General features: G+C 36.5%; 1 protein-coding gene across 3 annotated transcripts; it reads right to left on the reverse strand.

The window, feature by feature from the left end:
- Positions 1-2,264: 2,264 nt before the first annotated feature.
- On the reverse strand, positions 2,265-7,551 carry LOC133722571 (uncharacterized). 3 transcript variants are annotated; one of them, XM_062149452.1, is made up of 8 exons: positions 7,342-7,551; positions 6,754-6,812; positions 5,125-5,183; positions 4,816-4,957; positions 4,095-4,591; positions 3,917-4,015; positions 2,942-3,034; positions 2,265-2,854 (listed from the first exon to the last, which is right to left on the reverse strand). In XM_062149452.1, the coding sequence occupies exons 5-8, from the start codon at positions 4,266-4,268 to the stop codon at positions 2,441-2,443; spliced, it is 780 nt and encodes a 259-aa protein (XP_062005436.1). In that variant the 5' UTR covers positions 4,269-4,591; positions 4,816-4,957; positions 5,125-5,183; positions 6,754-6,812; positions 7,342-7,551; the 3' UTR covers positions 2,265-2,440. The 3 variants fall into 3 exon arrangements, with proteins under 3 accessions (XP_062005436.1, XP_062005435.1, XP_062005438.1); XM_062149451.1 differs by having other exon boundaries at positions 4,095-4,604; XM_062149454.1 differs by lacking the exon at positions 7,342-7,551 and adding an exon at positions 7,215-7,255 and having other exon boundaries at positions 4,095-4,957.
- Positions 7,552-12,289: the final 4,738 nt, after the last annotated feature.

Below are 12,289 nucleotides of genomic sequence, written 5' to 3' on the forward strand. Positions count from 1 at the left end.
ACGTTTTGCTGGTTAGCTAGCTAATGTATGCATTTATATAATAACCTTGACTGTGTAGTTCAATGCTGATGCATGATCAACCTATCTCTTCCAATTCGGTGAGCATTGTCTTCGGCGTGGAAGCAACTACTCAACTCATGCTGACGGTGCTAGGGCTGGGCACCTAAAACCGAAAGCCCGATACCGTACCGAAACCGGCCCGAAAAGTGCCGGGACGGGCCGGGATTAAAATCAAAATTTTACTGTTTGGGCCCGTCCCGTACCGTCCCGAGAGAAACGGGCCCGGGATCGGGACTAGCCCAATAAATCCCGTTAGATCCCGTCCCGTACCGAATTATTAAATAAATAAAATCTTCCATTATTTATTCAATGTGGCTTAGTGTAATTGGTCCATGTAGTCAAGTCTAAGGTTTAACATGTACTCCACCACACTTGATCACAATTTGTTTCAGCCCATTCTACACACCTAAACCCGATCTCCCCATTCTCTCTCATTCAGCCATTTTCTAGTTCTCTCCATAGAAACCATAATCCCCAGTTCTCTATTTCTCCATAGAAAGTTAGAAACCATAACCCCTTCTCCAATATTTCCACTCACACAAATTACACAGACCCTTGTAACCAAAAAAAATTACACAGACCCTCAAAAAAATCCAAAATATCAAAACAAAAACTAAGCCAAATCTAATCCCCCATTGAAGAAGAAGAAGAAGAAGAAGAAGAAGAAGCTGCTCAAGCTCTCATCTCGCCATGGCCAACATGATAATGGCCTCCTCGCCGCGTCCAAATCTCCATCCCCAAGCTCACCAAAACCCACCTCCTCCAATCCCTCAAATCCCTCTCCTTAATCTCTACCACCTCCCTCTCCGTTGCCCGGTTGTCCCTTGCCGCTGAGACCGAGAAGGCGGCGCTCTACGGCTTCGACCTGACCCTGCCGATCCAGGCCATCCAGTTCCTGCTCCTCATGGTGGCCCTCGACAAGATCTACTACTCGCCGCTCGGCAAGTTCATGGGCGTTTGGTCTTTTTTCTTCTTCAGTTTTAGGCTTTTAGATTTTAATGTTGTTCATACTTCATAATGTGCTTGATTTATTGAATAAGATCAGTTGGGGGATTGGACTATTGCTTGTTCTCTTTGAAATGGTCATTTGATTGCAGAGTTGAAGTAATGGAAAAGAAGAAATGCAAACTAGGAAATTTCAGGAACCTATCTTCTTCTTCTCCTTTTTTTTTTTTCCTCTCTCTTTCGGGTTTGTCCCGGATTGGGCCCGGTCCCGACCCGGTACCGATCGGGTTCGGGCCTGTCGGGATCACTTCTCAAAATAGCCTTAACCGTCCCGGCCCGTCCCGACTAATAATTCCGGGCCTGGAATCGGGATTAGCTAGATTTCGGCCCATCCCGCCCGTGCCCAGCCCTAGACGGTGCCATTCATGCTTTCCTCACACACTCATGTAAAATCTCTTGAATTTGGCATATACTAAGCATTAGTTCATTGTCTTTTCAAAAAAAAAAAAGAAAAAAAAAAAAAGCATTAGTTCATTGTTTATTTTAAATTATTTTACAACTCTGCCATTCACTCTCTCTCTCTTCCTCTCCTTGGAGCGAAACAGCGGCAGCAGCCTCTGTTTTGTTTCGTTTCTTCTCTTCCACCGAGTCACCGACTACCACCGCTTCTGAAGAATAAATCAAATGGTGCTTTCCTCGATGCCGTTCGTGCCGCTTCGCTTGATAGTGTTTATGCCTTGATGGATTAATGTTTGGTGTCGACTTTGTTGGACAGGATCTTCGCCACACTACAGGAGAAAACCCCTTTAGTGACAAACCTATTTTGTCTCTCATTCAAACAAATTTGTCACCCATTGGTATGGGTGACAAAATCATTTTGTCTCTAATTTTGTCTCTAATAGTGGGTGACAGATTCTTATTAGTGACAAAAGCTAAATTTTGTCACCCAAAAATAAAGGAGACAAAATATTTTTCGTCTCCTATACGCCTATATTTTGTCACCTAAAACATTTCACAATTGGGCAGAAATTCAATAAATGGCGGGTAATTTGAATAAGATGGCGGGATTGTTGGGAATGGGTGACAAACTGTTCGGAATGAGTGACAAACTTACCCATACTTTGAATATTTTGAAATTAATTAAATTTTTATTTTCATATTTAATTGATTATATATTATTGGTGACAATATGTCACCTTGACACCCATTCTTGGCGACATAATATCTAATTCTCAATTTTATATAACAAATTCCAGCACTGAATAAAACTAAATAAAAATATATTTAATTGCATTGAATAAATGAAAGATAGTATAACTGAGAAAGTGAAGTTTTGCGTTTCTACACTTCTACATAGACAATAGCTAGCAAAATCAAGTTTTCTAGTTTAATAATATAAAACTAAAGTTCCATCGGAAAACATTAAGGTCCTAAGCTAGTCTGCACCCTCATCTTCATCCCCACAGATATTCACCTCATCATCATCCCCATTATCATAATCATCATCATCATCACTGGAATGATGAATAGTATACCCTTCAACAATAGCAAGTTGCTCTTCTATGTGATTGATATGCCTCAAAAGCTTTTCCACCGTGGCTGTCAGCTCAATCACATTTTGTTCTGTCACGGAAGCATTTGCAGATTTATCACTCTCAGAATAATGGACAGGTTCCTTCCGTGGACCATAGCCCAGACCGCGAATGCCTCTACCCTTTGCAACCCCAACGCCATTTGCCAAGATATCCAACTGCATAGAGACGGGAACTTCTATTTCATCAAGTGAGGCAGTCTCAAGGACTTCAGCTAACTTCTCCTTTGTTTGATTCAATTCTGCTAACATTTTCTTCTACATAATTGAAGAAGAAAAAATTAACTAATTAAAAAGTGATAAAAATAAGATTACCAATTGAAAATATCTATAACAAAAGCTAACCCCAGTTTGTTCAGCTGCTTTGTTGATCCATTGACCGTCATGATGTTGATGCATAGTGCTCCAATTCTCAACAAATGACACATTTTTACCTTTCTGTTTGTGCTCAAAATAAAAAGTTATATGATCAGTATGCATATAGCACATGTTATAAATATTCAATTATAATTCAATACCTCAAACCTGCAGATTTATGCCAATAAAGACCATAAACACATGAGCAGATTAATAATTAAACACACTGCAGGAGCAAGGGCACATTCCAACCAAAACATCAAAATAAGGACCAAGGACATGCCCCTTCTTTTTACTGATAGTTCATGTTACAATATATTTTCAATAGGCAGTAGTAACCTCCTTAACTCTAACCATTTGGTTCAGTTGAAGTGCACCTCGCTGGATGCAATATCTAAAACTAGCCTTTCGTAATTCTAGAGAAGTGACAACTTCAATGTTCAGGTTGAACCTTTAAGCTGTCTCATTTGAAACATATAGAAGAATCAATGACTCTGAAACCTATAGAAAAAGCAATACTAATTATTTGATCAAACAATATATAATACTTATGAACACATAGCAGGTTCACAGCCCAGTTTAAAACTCATAATTCTGCTTCTCAATATACGAGCAGTGATAAATGTACAGAGATACCCCATTTATTTAACACACTAAATTAAACTATAAGAATCGAGTCTGACATGAGGTGAAAGAAAAGTCAAATAAACAAAGAAGAACAGGGGAAGAAATTACTTAATTACCAATAAATTTGAAAGAAAAACTGCACAATCTGCAATCAATCAGTTCAGAATTCAGAGTTGCCTACATGTATGTGTTTATCCTAGTTTCTATTATTCTCAAAGAATAAATCAACATCCACACATAAAGTTAAACCAAGAGCTGAACCATCAACAAGCAAGACACCACCAAGTCTAGTTACCAACAGATTTATTCTAATAAAGACTATAAATAATTCATTACCTTAAGTGCAGCTTCCATATGTTTTTGGTAAGGCCGTGAACCTCCACAATGATTATACTCTTTCTGATTTCGATTTGCAGCATTAACTTGACTTCGTTTCTGCAATAACAGGACATTAATATGCAGTTAATATAATAAAAGAACTTTAAACAATATCAATAAAGATGAATTCATATACCACATAGGTTTCATCTATGAACAGCTCGTCACAAAGCCACTCCCATTCATCTATTGATCTTTCACCAAAGAGTTTTTCTCCGGGTGGGTGTGCTCGAGCATATTCTAAATCATGAGCATACTTTTTAAAATGTCCATGCAACTTGGATCTCCAAGATCCAAATGCCTTGGCCATCTTCTTCTCCACAAATATCCTCAGCTCCAAGTCAGTCCAATCAAACTCGAAATTAGTCTACAATAAAGTGAAAAAGAAGTTACTAAATTAGACAAGAACTAAACAGAAAAGATATATTATATAACTCACTGTCAGAACCTCTTTGATTTCATTCTTGGCATCCTTAGGTACTTTTCTCCACCATTTGAATTTGAGTGGAGTTAATTTGCGTGTGAATGACCCAATCTCGTTAACAAACATAGCATTGGCTATGTCCAGACTGCACTGGTCAATTCTTTGGTTAAAAGCCATGCAAAATTCATCTGTTTTTGTTCATTTAAAATCTGAAATATGCAGCTGTCAAAAATAGGGGGGAAAACAGTAATTAAGGTTCCCAACCAAAAAAAGAAAGCTAGCTACTTTATCTGATGAGGATGCTGATTGCTTAATCACACAATAACCAGCATATAATAAAGGTTGAGGGTCGAACTGGAATTTTAACACAAGCCTATATCCACGAAATGTTCCACCCTTATTAGATTTCAAATATCCTAAAGTTAACACTTACCTGCAGACCGGCTCTCCCTAGTTTGAGTGAGCAATGACTGTTGTATGGTTGGTTGAGGTTGAGGGCATGATAGAGGACGCGTTGGTGGCTGGTATGCACGCTTATTGTTTTCCTTGGTATTGTTTAGAGTTGCTTTAAACATCTTGAGCATAAACATTTAAGAAGAGAACATGTCAAATATTAACACACACACTGACAGAGTATCATAAGAATTTAAATAAAAGCATAATGCATAGTTTAATGACAAAATAAAAAATAAAAAAGGAGAGAGGAAGATATTAATAGACTACGTGGAACTTTAGAGCATACCTCGACACCTTTTGTGTAATACTAAAGCAATTTTTGGATTGAAGTGAGCTCAACAAAACCTAAAAACAAATCAAGACAAACGCAAAATAAAATTTCAGCTTATCAAGGCCAAAAGATATGGTCCGTAGAAAATTAGTAAAGATATAAGTGAGCTGTGATTAAAGGTTGTTAACGCTTTCTCACACAACAAAAATAGATCAGATGCCAAAAGAAATGTGAACATAGTACGTTCACTTGGGGCTAAGCAGCAGCAAACCAATCATACACTTAAAATAAGTTAGAGGTATAAAAGAACTAACTTTGAACAATAAGATCAAAACACAACAACCCAAAAAAAAATGATTAAGAGAACAACTCATAATCTCAAAATCTTTGGCTACAAGTAAGTGACTATAAGTTTAGTCAAACGGAATGAAGCATAAATATGAAATGAAGCACTATAGATAGTTAAAGAGGCAAAAGCAATTACCTCCGTATCAATGTTAAATAGGAAAGGCAGTGATCAACATGACTTAATATAAAAGTCCAAAGATTTGAACGAATATCGGTTGGAGGAATTGAGAAACCGAGTATTTTGGAGCAATATCATACAGGAAGAAATATATGAAATTGAAATAGATGGAGACAGCGACGATGGGAAATAAAGAGAGTAATAAGAACTGATCTTGAAAGAAAGAGAACTATGTCGGTGTGGAAGTTCATGAGCAGTAGTTTAAATGAGTCTAATTGGTGCACTAATTGGATAGGAACAAAGAACAGCCCAAAGACTAGCTAGGTGACAGAAGGTAAATGAGATATGTTTGGTTATGAGAGAGAAACAAAGCTAGAGCTAAATGGGTTTCGATCATGATGACATTTACCTTGACAAAAGAATATAAAATGACCATTTACTAATGTACATATATTAATATAGTCCCAAAAGAAAAATTAAGGAAACTGGGCAATGAAACTAATTTAAGAAATAGAAATATAATCAAGTAATATAATACATTTTCAAAATTCGAGTCTTCACAATCTACCCTCCATAAATAAGTTCAAATGACAAAACAACAATCATTGAAAATGCCAATAAATGAAATAATCTTTTCATTTTCTTTTGACAGCAACCGAACAGAGTAGAATCTAGTTATAAGCAAGATGGTAGATACTGAAAATATTTTAGGAGGTGTGTAACAGAACATGGCATTAAAGGGGTTGAAGCTTGGCACACAAAAACAGATACATGGATAGGAGAAATGAAGAATGTGTCTAAGAAGAGATAGGGTAATGGGCCAAGTGCATAAAGATTGTGACTTTTAGATATAGATAAATCAATTATGTGGAAAAAATCAAGAGGAAGATGTTTTTGAGACAAAGATCGGGAAAAGGAGAAATGCTCATTTCCTTTACTAGTGAAAATTTGAAGAGATGAGATAGCAAATAGGATAGAGATCGAAAGGTCAGCATTACAAGTTCTTCTCAAGAAAAAGGACATTACAGGACTCTTCCTGATCATAGAGTAGCTTCTTTATAAACTACTAAGGACAATAACATTAATGAGCCTAAATGTAACATATTATAAACAGAAGCAAAGACAAAGGCCATGTCAAAATGTATATGACATAAATACATGTAAATTAGAAAACTTACTTGTTCTTCTCAATATTGATCAGTTGCATCACGATCTTTTCAGCACTTTCAACAATCACCTACAGAAGACAATGAATTTCAAAACAAAACTAAAGAGAAACAGAGAGTAAAAATGTTAACAAAATGTTAACTAATTGTTCCAGCAAATTACAGTCACTTCCCTATATTAACAATTAGTTCTTGAAGCCATCACTATCCACCACATCAAATCAAATATATTTAAACATGGGCTCATCTCTCTACATAAAACTCAACCACCCCCAACAATTCCATCAAGACGTGCATATGTTAAATAAACAAGACTGTCGATTCTAAATGGGTGAAAACAAAAACAAAAACCCAACTAATATAAAACCAAAATCGGAGAGATGATATCATCAAAAAATAACAACACTGAAAAATTGAAAAGTCTACAGCAATCAAGAATTCATATCTCAAACAATTATCCATTGTTTTCTTACCAGTATAAGAACCCATCGTCTCAACTGGTATATTGTAATCAAAACAAAATTACAATTGAAAATTGAGAATACCCATTGAAACAAATCAAATTATAAAAAGAAAAGAAGAGAAAAATTAAAACTTTACCTGATCGATCAAAAACCCAAGATGAAGGGGTTTGGTGCTGGTGATTTAGGATGATTTTGAGACTGGGCTGCTGGGGTAGAGAAATGAAAAGAAGAGATTAGAGAGAAGATGTTGTAGTAGTTTGAGGTTTGAGGAGATGAAGTAGTTGTTGATCGAAGGTGGAGTTCATGTTGCTAGCAGTTTGAGGTTCGAAGTCGTGCACATTTGGGAAACTAAGAATTTCGCGGTGGATAGGATGAAAAAAGGGGGAAAAAAAAGGTATTTATACATCATCCTCTTTTTCTTAATACTACGCCGTTTTGGAGATTTGAAGCCTCAATGTTTTTTCCTCTCAATTAAAATTTTGATTTCCCGCTGGCGGAATGAAGGCCAACTGCCTAAATTATAAAAAGAATAGGAGGCAAAATTATATTTTGTCTCTAATAAAAAGTTGAGACAAAAAGATTTTGTCTCCTCTCTCTATTATTTTGTCACGCAAACATTAATGCAAATTTAATTTAAGATGACAACTTATAGGTGACAAACTAAAAAATTGTATCACCCATAATAGTTATTAGTGACGCAAATGACTTGTGTCGCCTATACTTTTGTCTCTAAAGGGGTTTTCCCTTGTAGTGCCATCTGGAGTTTACTATGGCAATTGCCTTTGAATGAGTTAGATAAGGTAATGAGTTTCTCCTCTGAAGCGTTGATTTCCGATTCATTGTAATTTGATGGTGTAGAGGTTTCTCACAAAGGAATGGCTTTCTCTTTTAGTGTTTCCCTCGGGTGCATTTGTCTGTTGTTGATGAAATGAAATCGTCCAATAAAGGCATGTTAATCGTGGAAAATGAGGTACTAGAGGTTTTTCTGGTTCATTTCTGCCATATGTGTTTAGCTGACTCATGTGCTGTCCTAATTGGTTCCAATCTTTGTTCTTGTTAGGCTTGGTCGCCATTTGTTTTCAGCTTTGAAAGTACTAGTAGCGAGAGGGAAGCTGCTAATAACCCTGGGGGATTAGTTGACTCCTCTGTAAGTTAGATTCGATTTGGACCCGTAGTTTATCTTATTTTGAAGTTCATGGACCTGTAGTTTGCTCTCTATAACATTCTCTATTTCTCTGCAAATCTTTTTTTTTTTTTGAAGCAAAGGGACGACAAACTTTATTGATGAATTAACGTGTACAAATAGTAGAAAAAAGTCCATCAAGTCCTGGAGGGATCTCTGCAAATCTTTGTACTCACGGGTTCTCATATGGAATAATTCATATTCAGTTATGGTTGCAAATGTATGCCCACGTTTTCGCATTAGTGAGCATCTGGCATTAGTATCAATGTAATCCAAAAAGTGATTAATTTTTATTGGTTTAAAATTAATTTTTGGCTAATTGGTTTGCTTAATTTTTTATTTTTTCCTATCTATTTTCATTGGGAGCACTAATTTCTTATAATTGATTCTGATCGCTTACCTATTGCCATTCCACCTTCATTGAAGTGTCTCTTGTCAACTGCAGGGTTTCCAACGTTTGATACAAGACCTTGCTGATGCAACTGCTGAACCAAACTTCCAAGCCTCAGAAACAAAGGTTAGTTCAATTGCACTGGGCTTGATCTTTTAGTTAGTAGAAGAGATAGAATAGGTATAGGGGAGGGGAAGAGAAGAGAAGAGAAGAGAAGAGAAGATAAGATAAGATAAGGGCAGTTAACTATCTCTTGTTTGGATTGTTAAATTGAAAGAGCAGGTATTTAATTGCCGACACTTTTGGAGTAATAAACAGTCAAACACCGAGATATCAATATCTTGTTCTGTCTATTTTGGAAGAAAATAAGGGGGGTGTATTCAATTGAGAGTTTATAGGATTTTTTTAGACTTTCAAAAGTCTGTAGGTATTCGGATTTTAAAATGTCATTCTAAATCTGGATGTATTCAATTAAGATTTTAAAATATCCACTAAAATATAGTGGTATTCAAAACTTTAAAGATTCTTAAGGATTTCATTAAATGTTAGATTGTGAGGGATTTTAGGGGGCTAGGTATAAATATAAAATCCATTCAGAAATCTCCTCACCCAGCTGTAGATTTTGACGTTCGGTCTCGCTGGCTCAGTAGAAGACGTCTAGAGCCTCACCGGGTTTTCTCCTCGGTAGATAAGTTCTTCTTCAAATCGAAAAGCCGGGGAGTAAACATGGACCGAGAGTGGGGGCTCAAAGCCCGGTAGCAGCGGCGCAGCCTCCGCTCAAAAAGAAGCAATCGGCTGCCAAAAGCGATTCCGACGACTCGTCCTTGAGACCATCGATCTTGCCAAAGATCCATACTTCATGCGCAATCACCTTGAAAGGTATCAACCCCTTTCTCTTTCTCTTCTCTCTTCGTATTCGTATCTTAATCGTGCAATCTCATAGTTCTTGCTGGGGTTTTGTAGCTATGAGTGTAAACTTTGCTTGAGGTTGCACAACAATGAGGGTACCTACTTGGCCCATACATTAAATGGGGTCAGAGTAAACTCATAGGCTGATAATTATATCTTTGTTTTGATTACTTGCAGTGAAAATTTGTAGGCTGGGGTATAGAGTAACCAAGCAGTTCGATGGAGAGACAACGCAGAGTCTCTTCTCTTCCAGGTGTGTGTTCGTTGTGTTATTTTGGTTGTGTAGAGTGTATCTGAAAAAAAAACTTATTTGCTTCCACAAGTGAGTAAAACTATTGGTGCTCAATGTAGTGTCATTGCAACTGAATTGATGAATTTGGATTCATTTCAATATGAACTGAACAAAAATTCAATAGATTCAATTGACTAGAATATGAAGTCTGGAACAATGGAATATATTGCATTAGTAATAGATTAAATAAAAGAATTTTTATTTTGATATACCTACTTAAAGCCTACTAGTTGAATCAAGCTAGAATTTGCAATCTTTTAGGCCTCTAGTTTAATGGTTTATGCTATTGGTTGAGCTATCCTCTAATTTTGCTATTTGTTGTATATCAATATATGTGCAGTTGCAGCTATATCTCAAAGTTGAGCCACCAGAGACGAACAAACCTCAACCACCCCCAACAGCTAATGGCACAGGTGCTCCTGGAGTTCCTTCAAGGCCTCAACCCCCAGCAGCCAACAGAGAGCATTGCAACAAATGACAATTTGAGATGATATGACCTGTGTCAGCTAGCTATACCTTGAACTTTTTTTTTTTTTGAGAAGAGCTATACCTTGAACTTTAATTACTCCTTTCGGTGTAGAAGTTCAGAGTCCCATTTTTCATTTGTAAATGCCTGTGTTAAGATTTAAATTGAAAAGATATTGAAAAGTTGTAACATGTAACAATATTTGATATTTGTATGATTGCAATTTCATGTGAACATATTGCATTTGCATTATGCATGTATTGGTCTTGTTAACCCGTATCTTGATTTGATATGAACACAAATTTTCTCCCTTTTTATGGACTCTAATATTTCGTTGGTGGCTTGTCAATGATTAATGGTTGAACATGATGTGATATTTGGGAAAAAGGATTCAAGTACATATACTAGGCAGCAGTAACAAAACCAGAGGCAAAGAAACATTTGCATGTTCAATCTTCCTGCCCATGTAGTCTTGCAATATTTCAATGATCCCAAGATATATATATATATATATATATATATATATATATATATATATATATATATATATCCAATCCAGAGCGGAGCTCTGCTTTGAAATTAACGTGTGAAGTTCGAGTTTTCGGTCACTTTTAGGTTGCATATCCACATCTCGACCGTTCAGTTTTTAGGTACTACTGTATAGATCATCTCTGCAAATTTTCAGCCAAATTGATGATCATTAAGGTATTTAACTCGCTTAAACCAATGGACGGACTGAATCTGTCAATCTGAACCGTACTAGCTTTAAGGCAATTATCAATGCCTTAACGATCATCATTTTGGCTGAAAATTTGCAGAGACGATCTATACACTAGTACCTAAAAACTGAACGGTCGAGATGTGGATATGCGACCGAAAAGTGACCCAAAACTCGAACTTCACACGTAAATTTTCAAAGCGGAGCTCCGCTCTGGATAGGATCTGTATACATATATATATATATATATATATATATAGATAGCACTACATCATACATTCCATGAAACATTTGCTGGGCTCCTTGATTGTCCATTACCTGCTCTGCTCTTGATGGCATGTGTACACCCAGTTCAACTAATGCATTTGTCATCTTATGATTAGTGTTTTGAGATTAGTCACATCTAGACACTAAGAGCATGAAAGCACCCCATCTGTGTATGTGAGGGTAGTGAGTTAAAATCACCTAAACATAGGATTGGTTTACTTGCTTGGTTATCTAAACTCTGATCTTTATGCATCTAGGAACAATGAATTGAAACTTACCCGATAATAGGATTTGGTTTTTGCTCATTAATTCTAGACTTACCCGGTTGGAATTGATAAAATCAAAGGAGATTAGGCCTTAGTACTCTTACCCGGATGCTAAGACAGTAATTGGGTATTTGGGATTGCATCACTTGTAATTTGAGCATCAATGCATGTAAGGGAGGCTATGGTGGACAACCCAAGCGTTAACTCCCATCCATTTGATAACAACTTGTTTAGCTTAGCTTAGTTTATTTTACTTTCTCTAGTTGTTTCAATTTGATTCGAAACTATTCCCAACATCACATCAAATCAATATACACCATCTTGCACATACGCCCCATGAACATAGGTTCACTTGTGAGCATTTGTTTGTGATTGTATATAATTTGCATTTTCTTTCGAGTTTTCCTCTAGGTTTTCCCTAGCTAGAATGGGATTTACCAATACATTGGATACGATATCCCTTACTCTAAAATTTCACTACACTATAATTTGGCCTTTATACTTAAGGGTGACTTTAATGCTAACACCAATACAAGCTAAACTTATATACCCAAAGCTCATTGCAGTAAATCAGTCATACAATCAACCAACT

This window comes from Rosa rugosa, chromosome 7 (assembly GCF_958449725.1).
Source record: "Rosa rugosa chromosome 7, drRosRugo1.1, whole genome shotgun sequence".
Lineage (NCBI taxonomy): Eukaryota > Viridiplantae > Streptophyta > Magnoliopsida > Rosales > Rosaceae > Rosa > Rosa rugosa.